Genomic DNA, 19924 nt, shown 5'->3' on the forward strand with positions numbered 1-19924 from the left:
CTGAGAAATTGCCTTATTCTACAAGATTTCTAAAGTCTTTGAAGACCATTTCAAAGTATCAGATTATTACTGAAACTGTCAACTAACCTATAGATCTGTAATAGATTAACTACATAGCCCGGTAAAATAGCTTTTATTACCTCACTGTGAGTACATATATTCAGTCGAGCTTTCCTCGCCTCACGGAGAGATTCACCGACAAATTCTTCATTTTCTAACGACCCAGTCGGTTACTTTGCACAAAAAAGGTCTGACTGGGTACTCTGCATAGGCTAGTTATATACTTGTCATTTGTTTGAGTTGCAGTTCGTGAAGTCTGTAGCACCTGGCTCACAATACCTTCGCAACAGACTACATGAGGTCAAATGGATTGGATCGTAAACTAACCAAATAAACTGCTTATTTTATTACCAGTTTATCGCACAAGCATTTAACAGATTGCCATCTGCGCTAAAGGATGTAGATATTCTGTCTTTATGCGTCAAAGTTAAAAAAAAAAACGGTTGTTGTGTACTGCACCACACTTTTATGATTATTTATTTAAGTTTATTTTCTACTGAGAGATTAGCTAATACTGTAAAGGAAAAAGGGTCCCTTGAGTATTAAGATACCACCTTTTTGCACTATAATTTTTTTAGCTACTTAAGTCTGAATAAATATGTTCGGATATTGTAGCAATTCTTTTAGATTTTTGTAGATATTTTCTCTCTCTCTTTGTCTGATTCAAAGCAACATTAAAACGCAACAAGGCGATTTGAAAGTGTAAAATGTTTTATTTAGATGTTTTTATACTGTGCAACAGTCACAATACAATAGCTGTCAATAGTCTACAATCGACCAATAAGACAATGAACACTGAAGACATCAAAATGTTGTCCAGAATGAGAAGTTATGGGGTATAACAGTGGCTGTTTGTCTTCTGACAAATTTGTGTATGTCATAGCTTGAAAGCAGTCTAAAAGATATAGGCTATGTGCATGCTATACAGGACTGGAGCATGACTTCGAGACCAAACTGACGGACTCGAACCGGCACAGTGGAACAAATCGTACAATAAATGCAAAAATTAAATTTGAATTTCCGAGAACCTTGAATAATAAACATTATTACGCCGACTACAACTTTACGTTGCATTTCTTCGTCCCTTTTAACACGCAGTCCTAATATAGTCTTTTGTCCTTTAATTTTGAACTATATATATGCCTTTCTTTGATACATTATTAAAGGCCAGAATATACCAGGAATGTTTAGTAACTACCCCAGAAAGGCAAACTAAAGTCAAAAGTAAATGCTTTTTTTATCATGCTTTTAAAGAACATTATAATACACATGTAAAATACAAGCAACAGATAACGCAAATTGTTTAGGGAAACTGTAGACCGGAAGTAAAAATATATAAAAAGGTAGGTATAATTCAGTCATTTCTGCATTCTAAAAATGCCACAACCGTCGCTCTGCGCTCCACTTTGCAATCAAACGGGCCTCTAACGTTCTCACGCAAACTTAGAAATTCCAGCAATGTGTCGAATGAAGTGCGTCATTTCCACTACGTTAAAGTTACATGTATAATATATTGATGATAATAATGACAAAAAGAAATGGATCTACATGACACTACGTTGGCATGGAAATAGCTGGATTATATCTGGCGTTGGCTTTCTCGTGTAGTCCCTTATCATCCCGACGATGTGGAAGATCCGTTCAGCGCTGTCTTTCGCACTTTGTTGCCAAAGGTGAACTGTCGATTTGGGCTTGACATCGTCGTGCCGTTAATAGGATTGGAAATTTGGGTGAAATGAGGTTGTGAAGGCTGAACCAGTGTGCTTGGACTCGGCAGTGGTGAGGAGGTGGATGGAACTCCAGCGGGACTGCTGGCCTTATCGCTGGCTGAGTCGCTTTCAGAGCGGTTTGTATTGTTCACGCCATCTTGTGGATGGGTAATCTTCATTTTTTTACAGCTGGGCCGCACGCGGTATTTCAGAGGCAGTGGTCCATTCTATGTAATGTGCGAAAATAATAGAAGGCATCTTGTTATTGAACTGTGGATGCTGAGCAACCAAAACTCCCAATCCAAAAACAAACCAATTATCAGAAGATAAATAAATTCCCTGCTTTAATAATACACTCAGCTGGAGATTTAAGACCAAGTGTGTAAGGTAACAGTCAGGAGTCAGATCTGACAGTAAAAAAACGTGAGAACTTACTCTTCTCCAAGTGTAGATGTAGGCAATGTCCATTAATGTGTAGTAATCCTTCAAAGGTTCATCCTCATACATAACTTCAATCTATTAGAATAAAGAACGATGCAAGATCAGCAAATAAATAAATGAATACAATACCTTCTCTCTATAAAATTGTGATGAAACACTGAACCTACTAAACTTCAACTGTAACAAAAGGATTTTAAAAGGGCTAGAAACTGAAACTACATCTGGAATAACAATCCCATTACCTGAAAAGTAGGAGGTATATCCATTTTGCTTCTCAGAAATTTCCTCAAATGCATCACAGTCATGGCAGCAGGGCACTGTAAGTATCTTTTATTATTAACCTGTGTGGATAATAATAAAAAAATGCACACATACATTATATAAGCTTTACTATTGGTGTAATCTGTATCATAATCATCACAGAGAGAGAAGATAGACTTTCAGGATCAGCCAGCACTTTTTAGTTACCTCTTCTTTTTGCTTCTCTTCTGTGCCTTGCTGTTGGGCCCTGAGTAATAAATAGTATAAATGTTGTAAAGTTAAGTACTAAATGATAACTTTACATGGTTTAAATACAATATTATTATCATTAAGGTTACCTTTGATCAAAAAACTCAATTGACAGACTGATAATTTCATCATCTGTGATGATTCGCTTGTCTTCGTCAGCAACTTCTCCTCGATCCTCATTTGATCCATTTGCAGCTTTTAAAAAAAATGAAATGGTGAATCATAGCTTAAATATCAACAATTAAATTAATCATTTGCATAATAGTCTGTTCAACCAGTTATCCTGACAAAACCAAACTTATTTACTTATGTACATTACATACTTACCATCAACAGAGGGGTGTTCAGCATAAAAATCTCTCCTACGCTTCATTTCATCTGCACAGAAAAAGAAGCTTCCAGATCTAAGCATGTGTAAATAATTACAAGCAATAAATACAATCTTTTACAGTGGCTGACTTACTTTTGAAAAGACCAGGAACCAACTTGTATACAATGTCCTGTAGAGTTTTGTCAGACCTGTGGTGGGAGAAGAGGTGTTGGTCAAACTTTTCCTTTTTTCTTTTTTAAATGCACTTTAAACAATGTTGTTGCAATCAACTCAAATTCATGTTATTTCCTAAATTTCATATTAAAAGGCATGGACAAAAAAAAAAAAAACAACATATAGCATTTAAGATCCTGATACAATATGTCAGATTTATGCTTACAAATCAGTATTATTACTGTTAATAACTGTTTGCAACTGATAGAAAGATGAAACAGACAGTGATTTTAAAGGTTACCGAATATTGAGAAGTGGCTTCGTTTTGTGGACCTGCACATCACATATGGGACAGTATTTGCTGGTTTCCAGGTACCGGACAATGCACATCTTACAAACTGAGGATCAGAAAAAAAGTTAGAGGATAAAACACATGGTCTGGATATGCTGCACGATATATTCAAACATAACCACAGAAAACAGAGCACATCTCATATACTCACATGAGTGCAAGCATTCTATGATTGTTGTTGCATCTATGAAATATCCACCACACAAGACACACATCAAATGGGGATTGAGCTCCGTAATCTTGATTCTTGTTGTACGATGCATCGTCATGGGATGGAAAAGACCCTGCAGGTGCATCAAAATGTTATGATAAAGAATTGTAACATCAAACTACTTCTAGAGACAAAACAATCGTAAGGACTTAATTACCTGAGACCTTAACATTTTTGTTATTATAGGCTGTTGCGTATGTGGGCGGAATAACAGAATTGGTGCAATTTTTACGTCATCTCTTACACACGGGTCTTCGGTTGTGTGAAATGACACGATTACAAATTATCGTTACATCGCAGCAAAGTCAGATTCGCCAACACGACATAACAGACATAATATGTCTGCACAACGCACCATAATATATTGCTTCATTCATGAGGAGAGTAAATGAACTTTACGTGAAGAACACTTCTTACGGTTTCTATAGCAACTAAAGCTGCGTTACATGGCAACGTACCAAGCAGCTGAAATTGAACGTAGAATGCCTTGAACGCGCAAATTGCGCTTTAAAAACAAAAATCCCGCCCATTAAATATATGTTATAACGGCCTTTTAAAAATAACGGTGTATGTTAAAACCTCCATAAAGAGCTGAAATAAAAGACTGAACAGCCATGTTATGATGATGCTGATCTCCGCTTTGCTTTGACAGTCTCTCCCTCCTGTATTACTAATGTTGCTCTCGTTTATTGCCCTTGAATGCACCTTGCTATAAACTGATACCCATTTGACATCATGACTATCGTCATAGGTTGCTATGTATGAGGTTAATTTGCGTTTGTCACAAATCCTGTTTTGAAACACCTTATTACGTCGGGGCATTCATTGAGAGCCGAAGAAAAGTGCTATAAGTGCTGGGGAAGCTTACAACAATGCGAAAACGACCAAAGTAAGCAACAACTTTAAACAGTACACTTCGTGTAGACTTCTCAAACTCGTGCTGGATGAACCAAAAGTAGGTTACTGCTAGTACTAGTTATAAAATGCGTTTTAAAGATTATGTAACTTACTGGAAGATAATCATGCATTAAAGGGTGATGTCATCTAGGTATGACAGAGAGAAATTAAGCCATCGGACTATTCAAAACGATTTTAAGAGCACGCAAGCAAACCAAACATTAATTCTCATGTTGCTTCGCGTGAGAGGATATCAAAACATATTATGAATATACACGTCTTTAAGACAGCTTTTAACCCAGGGTCAATCTACAGAGGAAAAAACGCCAACTTGTGACCTTGCTTATTAAATCAATAAAGGCGTTCATGATCTAACATTTATTTAGTAAAACATCTAGCAGTCAAATAGAACTGATACAGTGCTGTTTGTTCACACCACTGCAACGAGCGTTTCGGTTGGTTATAAAAACAAAACCACAACTTTTTGAACTCTGACTTGACAAGCGGTCTGGTGATGGTGGTGCTATATGCAGGCTATAGAATAAATAACTGTCAAAAGGAGGAAATGACCCTTATACATGATTTGTGCCACGTGAGAAAGTGCCGAGTTTACAAAGCCCTGTCTGGCCTATTTCGATTAATACAGGTATCACAATGAAATTCCACCTAATAAAGCAGATGACATAAGACTCAAAATGCTGAAAGGCCGTGTTAAAGTCATCAGTATTCTACATAACACGTCACTTTATATATTTAGCTCTGACATTCACAACTGCAGGGAGTCAGAGAAGTGATACTACATTAAACAAAAATATTCACAAGTCTTAGGTATACAAATTGCTGTTTCTAAATCAAGACGCATACACGCAAGTGAATAACCTTATTAATTAAAAACATTCTTAAACAAGACGCCGACAGCTCAATATCAATGTTATTATTAATAACACATTTTTCTTCTTGACACAACAAACCACATGAAGGCTTAACCTTCTTTACAGTAGATATATAAATAAGTGATAACCTATTTTTTGAGCATATTATTTTTTTATCTGAATGGTAAACTACAGTACTTTGACAAACGTGTTTCTCAAAGTCCAACAAACTGACATAAGAACAATACAAACCTAGGCTATTTAGAGTAGCATTCTTCAGATAAGATGGACAAATGAAAGAAACCACTCAAAACATTTTAAATACGTGAAATAAGTACCTGGGTTTATAAATGTGTGTTATTTAATCAACCACACTTCATCCGTGTAGTGAATGTTTGCTGTCAACCGCTGAAAGCTTTGTCATGTATATCCGACAACAGGACATGTTTAGGTTACCGTGTAAATTTAAGTTAAGAAAACACACAAATAAGTGCAATTCGGCAAAACAATGAGTATATCCGGTCGTAAACATCATACAGATCGTATATCTATAAAATCAGGTAACTACATGATATGACAGCAATCAGAAAATCCTTTAGAAATCAGCCTCACATGAACAGTCGACCCGTCTCTACCCGATTTCGCGAGCACATCGGGATTCATTAATAACTAAACCGTTTCATTTAGCCAGAAACGCCAAGCAAACATAATGATACCAATACCTGAATATCATACAACAAAGCAGGAATCATTCGAACAGACAGGAAACGATATTACTAGATAAAATAACTAAAATCTATAAGCACGCGGGGAGACGGAGCCAGTGTTGCGTACGCGAGCCTGTCAGTTCCCGCATCCACTCTAACACACGTCTCCATTTTAAGCTCACAAAAACACAGATGCATTTAGAGCACCGAGTGTGAAATTAGATATTGGTAAGGGAAGATATCGAAGAACATATACCTTACTGAGCTGGAGCGAATAGTCGAGCCTGGAGGTGGTTAGACAATGAAAGTTAGGAGTCGATCAGTAGAAAATGAATACGAGCCAAGCGGCCATCTTGAAAAGGGCTGCAGACGCTGTCAATTGCAATAAGAGAACGGCGGAGCAGGGCGCATTTCAATAATAAAAAAAATAGAAAAGGTCCGGTTGTCGATGTGTGTGCCGTGCTCGGTTGCAGATTTGTAAGCGCTCTTGAATGTAGACCTCCCGCCAGTGAAACGGCCAGGCTGATGTGCGTTTTCTCCAGGCTAGCGCCTCAGTCTTCTCTTCGAAAAATGCTGCGCGCTGATGGTTCAGTGGAAACTGACACCGTCCCCAAAATGGCTTGTAGTTCGACCGCCCCGTGCATCACGTGATCTAATTCCTTAAGGGTGGCCTGGGAATATGTGTCGGTGTATTCAGCGCTGCTCGCGTTCAGCAAATAACAAAGAATTGCGTTTCAAAGTCTGTTTGACCGCGGTCCAGCTCGTAAGGTTTACACAACAGGATAGGTTTTTACAGGTCAGCTTTGAACCGTTTGCTACTTTTGTCTGCAAAATTATCTCTATCACTCAGTAGCTTTGAGGAATGTAATTCATAACGGACACATTATCAACTTACCATAAAACCCGAGTCACCTAGATGATCTATTCATAGACGGTTGGTTAAACTATGTAACGCAAAGACGTTGAGGAACCAGTTCATATATGAGTCAATCACATGCTCAGACATAGCATGGGAAACCTAACCACGTAATGTTTCGAAATTAATTCATTTGTGGCAAATTTGATGCAATACAATGTTAAAAATCTACGCAAGTGCTATTTTGCTTCTACAAATATGACTGAACACTTCCGCAGAGTAGCATAGTCATTTCGGATATTCCCATTACCTTCAACATATTATAAAAACCTGTCCTGGCCTTTAATCTTAACATTTTTCAATTTCCAAGAATATATGGACACAGTGCGTTGTTTGAATCAGTTACGGGATCCAGAGGTCAGACACTGTTGTCGCATAGTTGCGACAAATGTCGATTTATTTGTAAACATGCGTTTATCAACAAAGACAGCTGACTGAGCTCTAAAACAAAATTACACAAAGTCAGGTTTACTTATATAAAAGTGAGTTTTTATTGTAAATTATATGAAAAGAAGCTACAGAATACTAGTCGATATATGCAAGAATTCAACAATCTGATGGGGCACTGCGCCTTGGCTTGTTAATCCTTGGCATCTGAAATCGAGAGATCCAGGAATCCAGGAATCACGACTGGGTTGCCCTCTCAAGACTTTTTGCTGCGTCCTTCATTTTTCCAACCAAATCCTAAACAAAGTTCAGACAATTCAGTTTATCCACCAGCAAATACGTGGACATATTAATGCCAACCTTTATTTCACCAAATTACATTTACGTATCTGAGCTAAACGTAAAATAAAAAAACTTATGCTGCAACACTGTTTATATACTATAGTCTTATATCCAGGTTATGCGGTAGTCTTACAAACCAAAACACTCTTTAATTTAAAAATAATCAGTTGGTTGTCATCGTCAACGCTAAAGTTAAAAACATTATGGATTAACATGAGAAAATAGCCTAGTTTTTTTTTTTTTCGTGAGTACATAAGATGATTACTGCTCTTTCACTGCATATACAACGACGTCAATCAGTGAACTGTGATCACACATGAAAACACATTGATTTCGTCATAATTTTATTTTTACACACCCTTCTTGGCTCCAGTCTGCTAAAACTTGTGGGCCGATCCGAAAAGTAAGCAACTGGGATATTTGTTACGTGATGTGACCATGATTGAGTGAATGAGAATTTTATGACTTGATCTTTCGGACAATTCACCTTTGTGTCACCCCTACGACAAACACAGGCATCTGTGTAATGACTAAGATAATAAAATTGCAAAGCAGGCTTTTCCAGAGGCAGAAACCCAAAGCTGGTTTCAGTTTCAGCTATAGCTTACCAAATAATTAATGGGTCATATTTATTAACTGTCAATAATAATACAAACAACAAAGAACTGTTTAATCATTTTTTTTTTCACAGACGTATGTTTCTTTAGACCAGGACTTCTTGTAAAATGAGGATGGCCTACATAAGGTAACTGTAGGACGATAAAGTAGCCTCTATGGAGAAGAGTTAAAGAAATACTCCGCTGCTTATGAAATAATATGACTCAAATAATAAACCGCATACTTTACCCAAGCCTTTAGGAAGAAAAAAATAACTCTCAATCAGCGAAGAAAATCATGTCAGGTTTACTTGTCAATTTAGGATTAAGCAAACTAATGATCGTGCATTTCTGTCGTTTACAATAAATACCTGAAGTTGCTCCATGGTGCAATTAAAATTAATTTCCGATGAAGCGCCAGCCCTCTGCAAAAGTAACCAAAGTTTATTCAAAGTGAAAAAAAATTACTGGGCATACAGCTACTGTGTATGTATCTAAAATTACTTACCTCGGTGTTTAAGGAAATCAGGTATGACGGCTGATTGACTTTATGTACATGACTATTCTGTCGAGAAAAAAAAATGCTTATGAGATATAATGAAGTATTGAGAACACTAACTAACTTATAGAAACAACGTACCTTTATACAATACTCAAGACGCCATTCAGCATCCGTTATATGAGGAGGACATGCATCAATGCTGAGGAACATAAAAGATATTAATAATAAAATTAATTAAAAACCCTATCGATGCGAAGTTTTTTGCATGATTTATTACACTTTGCGAACAGAAAACAAACTAGTGGTGAACAAACTAGAATAATTACATAAAATAAACAGGCTACTTAAGTGGCATGCATTTTACAAAAAATACATACAATTTCTCACCTTGACAACAAAGATTCCAACTTTCTTTTGTTTTTCTAAAAGAAAAGAAACATTTAATATACTGCAGTGCAACTGTGCTTTATTGCAGATGATACGGTTCACTGACATGCAAACATTACCTGGAATGAATTATAAAATGTGTCCACTCTTTCATTCTGGAATCTGACGTCTTCAAGACAGGAGCTAAAACGGACACACAACATTTTTAGAATGGAAAATCTGGAAAAGGATGGGAAAGTGACAAAACTGCTAAACATTTTAGCCTGTTTCGGATCATGTTACCTAATAGTTGATTTATCAGCATTTTGCTTAACTCCTTCGAGAATGAAGGTCGTTGTCGCGGTATGACAGTGTTTCAAGGTAGTCTGGTCGATGTGCTTCAATTCTGAGTGACCTGAGACAGATGAAAAATTACTCTTGAATCTGTACGTGCGTGTGTGTGAGAGAGAGAGAGAGAGAGAGAGAGAAAAGAGAGAGAAACGTACGTGCGTTGTTTTGAACTGAGCCAGCTAAACTAAGAATGCTTTGGCAATACAAACGTACAATTATTTGCCATGCCAATTAAGTGCATTAAATACAAACTGAGAGAAAACGTAGATAACCGAAAAAAAGAGACAAAACACATGCTTAGCGGATCAATAGCGCAGATGAGGTAATAACTACCATTTTACTTGGATGAAAGACATGCATGTTACTACATGAATGCATTTCACCATAACCAAGTAAATATGCATGAGTCTTTATAGACATTTAAGTTTTTAAAGAAAGAATGCAGTGGTTATCACACTATAGCATAGCTAATACGGCTAAGCGGAGGGTTTGTTGTTGTACACTATACTGCGTTAGCACAGTATGCGAGCCAAAAGCAAGGACGGCGAACACAGTCCGTCAGCTCTTGCATAGCTTTGGAACTAGGTGACATATAATATGTGAAGCCTTAGAAAATAACATCAGCAACAGCGCAGCGCGACTTCCTTCTTGTCTGGAGAGCACCGGAAGTAATGCAGCACAAAGAAAAACCCCTCAACCATCTTACCTAGAACGCTTTCGCCTCGAGGGGAGACCAGACTGTCGAATGCAACCTCCGTGAAGATCGTAAATGATTTCAGGTCGAACACATTTGGATCAGCCAGTGTTTGAAGCCCTTTCATCACTGATTCCGACAACTCCATTTTGAACAGACTAGCTAGCTTTGGTCACATGAGCGCGTCAGCTGATCTCAGGACTTGAATTGTCGGAGAACAGAGACACAGTACTGATACACAACGCAAAGGCCTATATATTTGGTCTTTGCATCATGTTATTGTCATATAACCAGGATAAAAGCACTCACATATAAATGACTGTAAACGAGATCGTTTCCGCTTTTTTGGTACTACCTGCTCGTAGACGCTTGTCAGTCTGGGAACACATGCCGCGCATCCCTATTTCTACTCCTGCATAACCTGTCTTTATATTCCAAATTATGTTAGAATGATTCTTAAGGAGGTAGGATTCCTAAAGGACGAAGCGCAGCTTCCTTGTGGCTTTTGATTTAACAAATTAAATACCGCTTTCAGACACACCATACTTTATTAAGCGACATAAGATATTCTGTAGATATTTGTCCGCTTGACACGCTCAAATCTGACGATCCACAGTAACACTGTTACTCTGCCAGTTGCCGAAGTCACCTTTAGAAGATAAGCTTTATAAGTTACTCCTCTTAAAGAGCTCTAAAAAGCTAACATACTGTTTTACAAAATACAGAAAAATCTACTTTCAACCATAGTTTCCAAAAGATGAGCAATAATGGAAAAACTTACGTTTTGTACCTGTAACCTCCTTACACTTTTTTAAATGATATGATTTCACAGCTATTCTGCTGTTTTGTTTGTCTTAACCATTTACACCATTTAAAAAGGTTTTTCACTGTATTTTTGGATATGAAAAAGTTATTAGTGGTTTTCTGCGTTTCACTTAAAAAACTCAGTTAATTTTTTACTAGGGTCGATCAGCAGTGAAGAGACAAAACCTTAATAATTCATATAAATGTTACACTAACATAAGAACATACTCTTAGGTGTTTAGATATAGATATAGAATAGATGAGTGCAAAATATTTTTATGTATACAAATACAATTATTTTGTTTCTCTACGTTTAAGATTTCTGAATAAATGTTTCAAATAAACAAAAGTAAAATAAAAAGAAATACGTCGTAAAAGTCATACAGCTTTTCAGATTAGACAAAAGGTCTGCAGAAAGTATAATCTGTGACAACCACAAATTAACTACAAATGTTAGACGATTTAAACAGACCATTGATAATGTGACACAAATTTTTTTAGTAAAGTTAATGTTAAAATTTGCCCTCCTTTAGTTGGTTTTTTTAATAGGTTTGCAGATGATCTGCTCACAACAATGTGGAGAGAATCCATGGTGTTTATCAAATAAGTACTGTTGTTTAATTATTATATTTAATTTTTTTTTGCCAGCAAAACTATTGAATGAATGTTAATATCTTGATATGTATTCGAATATTTGTTGTTGCATTTATTTCTTTATTTATTTTATTTCGTTAATTTATTAATTCGTTTACATGAATTGTTTTTAACAAAGTACAACCCCTTAACGCGATTATCTATTTATATAATTTATTATATTAATTATTTATTTTTATAATTATATATTAGTATGAATTTATTTTTTATTTATAACTTAATTTATGATTTGTAATTTAGTAATATTACACTTTTAATGTATAATGTTTTATTTTTTTATTTCTATATGTTACTGGGTCAAACATCTTCTCAAACTGATTATCCGATAATTAAGTATTAATAGGTTATGCAATAAATGTTAATATTACGGCTGTTTCATAAATGTTTATAAATTTATGTTTTTTTAATTTCGGACCATGCATGTGCTCGGTTAAAAACATTCTGTTAATCGGGAAACCTTGCTTAGCAACGTTTTGATGTTTGATAGAAGTCCTGAGATTTTTTTAGGAAAAAGAAAAAAAACATTTTCCTCGATTTTATGATACGCAGAAGAGTTGGTCAGGCATTTGCGTTATCACCCCGAAATCAAATGGCATAGGCTATAGAATATGCATGATGCCCCTTATTAACCAGTTTGTTTTAGTTAAAGAGGCACACCAAATGTAGAAGAAAAATAAAACAGTCTTATTAAGATAAGCACAGTTTTAACTGCAGCCCGAACATAAGCTCATTAAAAGCATCGCCTGCCTGTCGACCTTGTCATTTCAGAGAAAGTTGCTCACAGTCACTTCAAGACAGTAGTTAAATGCTTCCAGTTACTGCTTATTGAAGAATACAACAGGTAAAGCCACAATAAATCGTTTATTGTAAAAGAATTTCAATAAAGCCATCAACGTCATTATATGCAATTCAGCTAGCTGAAGATGTTTTTTTTCGAACCCTCAAACAGAACAGCGGCCATTTTGGGTAATGCCCAGACAAGTGATTGGGCAACAAAATGGATGTGACGTGTACTTGTTACGTGTTTCATTATAAAAACTTTCAGATACCAAACAAGCAGCTGGTAACTAAGGGGGTTCTTCAACAGCAAATGTTTAGAAAAAGTTCATGCTAATAGGGGAAAACTATGTTTAAATTAACCTTTTGCGCCAGTGGTGCTTTTTATTAGGGGGAGGAGATATTTAATAGCCATTAACCTATTGTTATGGGCTGTTTTGTTAAAATAACAATTTTATTGCTTCGTCATTGTCTTCACAGCATATAGCAAAAGCTCTAGGGTCAATAGGAGAGCCTAGAGCAAAGCATAATGCAATGCTTTAAAATTAATATAAATATAGTCCAACAATAATATACTGTAAAAATCTGAGAGGACATTGGCACTATAGTGAAAAAGTGAAGTGTAAAACTGTAACAAAAATAAGGATAAAATGTGACTCTGGACCACAAAACCATTCATAAGTACCACGGGTATATTTGTAGTAATAGCCAACAGTATGGGTCAAAATGATTGATTTTTCTTTTATGCCAAAAATCATTAGGATATTAGGTAAAGATCATGTTCCATAAAGATATTTTGTACGTTTCCCTAACGTAAATATATCAAAACTTTTTGATTAGTTATATGCATTGCTAAGAACTTCATTTGAACAACTTTAAAGGCGATTTTCTCAATGTTTTGATTTTTTTTTTTTTTTTTTTTTTTTTTTTTTTTTTTTTTTGCAACCTTAGATTCCAGATATTCAAATAGTTGTATCTCGGCCAAATACTCCTAACAAACCATACATCAAATGAAAGCTTATTTATTCAGCTTTCAGATTATGTAGTATAATTCTCTCTCTTTTTTTTTTTTTTTTTTTTATTGACCCTTACGACTGGTTTTGTGGTCCTGGGTCACAAATATCCTAAAGTCTGACCAATTGTATTTCGCTTGCAGTTTTTCTTTGAAATGAAAAGGGATTATTAGTTGAGGTTGCATAAAAGCGTTTATTTATTGTTCCTTTTTATTTTAGAAATTTCGTAGACGATAAGTGTTAAACCACAAACTGAAGCCAACAAATATTTAGTTTAAATGTATTAAATTCGCTAAATGACAGAATTTATGTCTTAATTTCTCTGCTCTCCTGTTTGAAATGAAGCTCTTAAGTCTTTCATTTAAGGAGACAAGCAATGATATTTAACAATATATAGGAGATCTTATGTAAATAAAAATAGGCTAAACAAAAAATTAAAAAGCCATTTTTTGCATTATCTAATATTTGTATTTATTTATTTGAAAAGCACTTATTTATTTATTTATTTATTTGCTTTTTAAACGCGTTTCGCATGAATGTTTTAATAAAGAAATCATGATGTAAATGTCTTAGGCCACGTATGCATATCACAGCCAAGATTGATTAAACGTTTTTCTTTTATTTTTGAACTTCATCTAAGACTTCTGTATTTCCTTAGTATGAATGAATAAACCTGATAAATTAAACCAAAGAAACAAGTGCTGCGTAACTTATCTTGAAGTGGATTTAGGTTTTTCTAACTACTAAGAGAATATATATTTACTATTCATACGGGGAAAATAATATTTTTATTTGTTAATATATGTTAATTGTTTAATAGGAAGACAATGAAGAATAAGAAAAGAGATAAGATGAATCAGAAAACAAAAACGTTCAAATGTTCAAAACAAATACTTTTCAGACAAAAATGAGATTTAAAAATAATAAAAAGGTCTATAAGAAAGTTTTATATAAAGTTTGGCTGTCAATGTTGTAAAATATAATTTATTTTAACTAATATTAAGCAAGCTAATTAATTCTGTAAAAAATAAATACAACAAACTGCACAACACTGAATGTTTTTTAACTTTTTAATTATGTCAGAACAGCTGTCAGGACATCTCTCGTGGGAACAAAAAAGTCAATCAACTTGAGCAGCATAAAATGACAGGACTGTCGATCATCGGTGTAAAGATAAAGAAAGTTAGTTGGCAGCAGTGTGAAGTGGGAGGGGAGGACTAATGGTTACGTCTCCTTTAAGACACTTGAGAGGGAAGTTTCGTTATTTGTTTTGTTCTCGGAGGAAACCATGTCAGTTCATATCCGACCACGAGCACTGAACTTGAGCATCATGTTATATTAAATATAAGGATGAAATGAGGGTTAGACTAAACATGTTTAGCGCACGTTTACCTTTTATTTATACACGTTTTCTCCTTGAGTAATTTTGTCAGATTAGAACTTTGCTTCCATTTGCACACCACAGATGGCTTATTTAAATACGTGTCGTATGATCTTGCAGTCGAAAAATGCAATTAATTCTCACGGTCCTCAAAAAGATTTTGTGAAGACGACTGTAAATCTGCAAAGACAGACGAACACATCTTGTACCGCAACACCGCAATTACGCTTAACCTCAACTCACAATAATCCTGTTTGCTTTGGCAGAGCGTTTAACTCAGACTCGTGAGGGCTATTTGTTCACTCACCACTTTCAAAGACTGAACGTATAATAAAATACACGTTTGCTCACTTCCCACTGATACTACTAATGACTTTGCCCCTTCCATTTTACAAGCCGCTGTGTTGCTTCATCCTGTGAACTGTGGGCAGTTTATTAGTGAGGTTTGGGAAATCCTAATGGCTCTTCGTGCCAACCCCTTGCTCTAGCTTATTCAGTGTGGGCACAGTGCCAGAAGTTAGTGCTGTGATTCTCCGCCCCTCCCCTCTAGTGCTACATCTTATTTGTTAAGGAGTAAACAGAACACGAGCTGGACAAGACTTGTTTCTTTATATCTCCGTAAACGGTGGTGTCGAATGCAGAACTGCTAGAATTCGCAGAACACAGAACTCAAAATGATTTACAAAATCTGAGTCAGTTTTGAGCTTTACAGTAGGTGATTCCGGAAATGTAGCTACTTAAACCCTCAAGATGTTGACTTTTGATTGCTCGAGTGGCCATGAGGCAACATTCTGGATGCAGAAAAAAAACACAGCACGAGTGGTTTAAACAGACCCACTGTGTGTGTGTCTGGACGTGGTTTCAGAGAGTGACTCTGCCCCCTATAGGAACTAAACCCCTCTCTTTTTGTTGTGGACCAAATTCAAATCGGTCAGCTAAAAAAAAGAATTCTGCATCCCGAATGACCTCTCGAGCAATCAAAAGACAACCTAATCAAAGAGTTACTGTACATTTCAGGATTCACAAGACGCCACCCCTAATTTGAAGCTAAAATTGACAGATAATTCTGACTTTTGTAAAGCTGATTTGAAACAATGTGTATGTGTTAGCTAAATAATATTGACTTGATTTAGCATTGCTGAGATTTTAATAAATGATGCTTGGGCTATGTTTATGTTTTTAACCATAAATATTTAATTATAAAATGTTTTGCCCACTAAAATGAGTAATCAAAACAACAGTTTGTCAAGATGAAATGAGGCATGGATTTTGAACAAGCAAAATTAATAAAGGCCTGGTCAAAATTTTCTTATTTGTCATATATGTAAACTGTAAATTTAAACTAATCTGCAAATTTAAATTAAACTTGCGCTCAGCAAAATGACAGCATGCACTGACACTGACTTGTAGTCGAGATCTTTAACATCTTTAATTAAAACGGTATAACTTTGATTTAATTTGAGGCTATTTATAAATTATCGCTAATTTAGGTTTATTTTGTCAAAGCGTAGGTTATCCTGACACATTATTAACATATTTCCCATATTTTTCTTCATTTTAGCCTAGTCCTTGTGCTATTTAAGGTACTAAATTACTTTTTTTTCATGCATCACGAATATAACAAGTCAAAAAACATAAAGTGCCATTTTTCGCGGTTATCACACGTAGGCCGCAGACCCGCGCAAACACAAACATACAGACTACACTACAAGATAGAATAAGCGGGAGCGCAGCCGTGGCCGCTTGATGGCAGTGGTGGGATATAAGTGTAGGCGTTGAGTCAGAAAAGACGTCGTTTTTTGACCGTAATGGCCATATACTAAGCCAGTGGTGAGGGACAATGACCAAATGGCTGGGCAGCCGAGAACTGAAACCTACAGCTGAAATGTACAACCAGCAAAGAATGGTGTTGCACAATGTGAACTTCAAAACGGTCCGGTTTGCTACTGTACTGTTAGAATTTCTGACAATAACTGTCACCAGTTCCGTTTATTACCGACATACTGCTTAGTTCGCTGCCTAAATGCTTATCTCTTGCTACACTGCTTATTTTGTATTATGTCGGTTGAATAATAGCCATATATTTGGTACGCAAACCAAATGTAAAGACTTAAGCAATATGAGGTTAATATAAGACGAATTCATTAATTAAGCGTTATTAAATAGGCTACATTAGCGCATCTGAATATAGCCTACTCATATAGTCCAAATGTGAAATAATTCATAATGTATTAAACATTTATTTTAAAAATGTCATTGTGCAGGTTTTTTTCGACCTAATATGCCAATGTAAATATAACAACAAACCTTGCTTGATTTCTGTTACGCGTTTTATTTTTGTAGAGGCAACCCATAAACTTTTTTTTAAGACATGCAGAACGTAGCCTAATCGATATGTTAAATAAATGTCGCATATTTTCAAAGATACGCCGTCCACACACGCCCCAAATGCTGGCTTTGCGGTCTGATTTTATTTGCTTGTCCTACAAGCCCGGGTTTACAACGTCGCCGCTGCGATTTTCCTGCGACCGTAAGTGGGAAAAGCAGCCGCTCGAGTACACCGTATTACCCGCTGTTCCTCTGCATTCGGCGAAACGGAAAAATCGGCATCCCTCTCTTTGACACATTTGGAATTGTTCCTGCTCTTCCCTCATTTCCTACATCCAGGAACTGACATTTTAACATGCTCACCGTTCATTTGAGTCACTCTTTTTACAGCGCTATTCCCTTTAGTGATGTTATTTTAAAGTAAACATTTTAGCAGTCGCTGGTGAACTATACCCTACTGCATAAAAGACTGCTTACTTTTTGCACAAGCTAAAGAGACGTAACATAATCATCTCACAGAAGCACATTTGTTAAATTCACTGTTTTAAACGTGCAAAAACACTTTTTATTCCTTTTTTAGAAATGCTAGGCATTAGCCGACACAAAAGGCGTTAGACACTAATTTAATTTTTAATTTTAGGATGTTGCAAAGATCTTAAGTTCAGTTATAAATTGGTTATGTAACTCCTATCGTCTTAGCTTTATGCCAGTTCTTGTGTTTCACTATAGTCCTAGTCATAAAGTTTGTGCCTGCATGTTTAGGTGGTCGTGAAAGGATTTTGTAAAATAGAACTCGGAACATTTTAATGTGGACACGAATGGTTGACGTCGGCCTGCTGTAAATGGGTGCGCACCGTTTCGATTGTCAGCTTGGGTTTAACTAATCATTCAGTTTTTTTAAGCATTCAAAACAACAAAGGATAAGAACACTGAAAACTAGGTATTTAGCGGAGTTGGTACAAATATGTCTAATACTGATGTTATTGTGGGTTTTCTTTGTCTCTCACTCTCTTTTCAATACACACATACACATCAATCAGTGTTTTTTATCATGTTTTCAACAAGTCATTTTAAACTAAAATGACAAAGTTTCCTTTTCCATTGAAGCTCTGAGGGTGATTTCTGTGCCATTTCCCTCTCGACTACTAATGCGGCACAAATGAAAGCATTTTACAATCAGGCTCACGAGGACCACGAGCTCTCAAATTCCTAGTGCAGGAGGTCCGAGAAGCTCTGCGGTGAGGGATCGGCTTTCATATGCGCGCTTTAACGCAAAGCGTTCTCTTTGTTCCCCTCCTCTCTAACCCCTTCTAGAAGTTTGTATTTTTATCGCTTTGCTTTTCTGCTTGAAACACATATCCGTACACGAGCGTCTCTTCTAAAAAAGTTAGATGTGTAAAAAAAACTGTGTATGCGGAAAAATGCTATGTAAATATCAACCTTGTTGTGTTCATGTTCACGTTACAAAAATCTGCTACAAAATGTACATACACAAATACACATTACATATCAACTGAATTACACCTCAAAGAGAAATCATAGTCAATATCTATGATTTCTCTCTACAATTCAGACATTATTTCAACCCCCATCTTACAACACCCATTACCAAAGAGAAAGTGGTGTTGCTGCCCTCCTTCCTTTTCTCTCAGTAGGCCTCTCCAATGCTACACCAGGGGACCGGGGTGCTCTGATTGACAGGCCATGCTTTGTGTTTCTATCGGTCTTTAGAAGCACTCTGCTGCAAACAGACGGATGGCCCACTGCATGCATGCCCCTGACCTGACAACCTCCTGTTAAACAAAACAAGAATGAGCAAGCTACTCACATAATGCTGCATGTTTTGTTTGTCTTTTGTTTATTTGGTTTATTTGGTAGCTTAAAAATCATGCTAAAGCTATATTTTTGGTTTAATCTTTTTTTTTTTTTTTTTTTTTTTTGAAAAGTAAAAAAGCAGTAATCCCCAAACCACATCCAGACTTGAATCAAAACATTTTCATATAGTTTTAACATAACAAGAAAATGCTAAATATCTATAAAACACTGTACAGGAATTATTTTTTCTCATGCATACAACTAACGGTACAAATACAGGTCAGTCTATCTATCCGCCTTTTTCTTTAACGCCGACGTAAGCCTATGGGCGAGACTTACGGTTCATTAGCCGCTATAAGGAAATAAGGAGACGATTAACAACATGCAGTAAACGGTAAAACACTACAAACCAGTATGCTCATAATAAAGAGAATACATTAAAATAATATGCTAAGACACACCAATTTGCAATATCAAGCAGCACAAGGAGCTCTTTTGTATAGCTAAAAATAACTGAATACGGAAGCCAGACCCATAAAATTCACAAATGGCCACGCCCACTCATACGGGAAGAAAAAGTTGGATAAATGTATTTTTGTAGGCCAAACCCCAGAAAGAAGTTACCATTTTTAACACTAAAAGCTCCATCGTCCATGATTTTGGGGTTAAATGCCTATAAAAGGTCTGTGGCTAATACAAGCTTCAAATATTTTATTCTACAACATAAAATGCATGTGTAACACCCCCTTGTGATT

At 35.9% G+C, this 19924-nt stretch overlaps 1 protein-coding gene across 2 annotated transcripts; it reads right to left on the minus strand.

Annotated features, from left to right (window-relative positions):
• Positions 1–753: 753 nt before the first annotated feature.
• On the minus strand, positions 754–10745 carry LOC127156077 (polycomb complex protein BMI-1-A). 2 transcript variants are annotated; one of them, XM_051098777.1, is made up of 14 exons: positions 10410–10745; positions 9656–9767; positions 9493–9556; positions 9374–9408; positions 8855–8909; positions 3708–3837; positions 3506–3602; positions 3184–3239; positions 3048–3098; positions 2810–2915; positions 2679–2718; positions 2453–2551; positions 2205–2285; positions 754–1996 (listed from the first exon to the last, which is right to left on the minus strand). In XM_051098777.1, the coding sequence occupies exons 1-14, from the start codon at positions 10543–10545 to the stop codon at positions 1676–1678; spliced, it is 1383 nt and encodes a 460-aa protein (XP_050954734.1). In that variant the 5' UTR covers positions 10546–10745; the 3' UTR covers positions 754–1675. The 2 variants fall into 2 exon arrangements, with proteins under 2 accessions (XP_050954734.1, XP_050954733.1); XM_051098776.1 differs by lacking the exons at positions 8855–8909; positions 9374–9408; positions 9493–9556; positions 9656–9767; positions 10410–10745 and adding an exon at positions 6500–6863 and having other exon boundaries at positions 3708–3840.
• Between the last annotated feature and the right edge of the window lie 9179 nt (positions 10746–19924).

Source organism: Labeo rohita, chromosome 24, assembly GCF_022985175.1.
Source record: "Labeo rohita strain BAU-BD-2019 chromosome 24, IGBB_LRoh.1.0, whole genome shotgun sequence".
In the NCBI taxonomy this organism is placed as follows: Eukaryota; Metazoa; Chordata; class Actinopteri; order Cypriniformes; family Cyprinidae; genus Labeo; species Labeo rohita.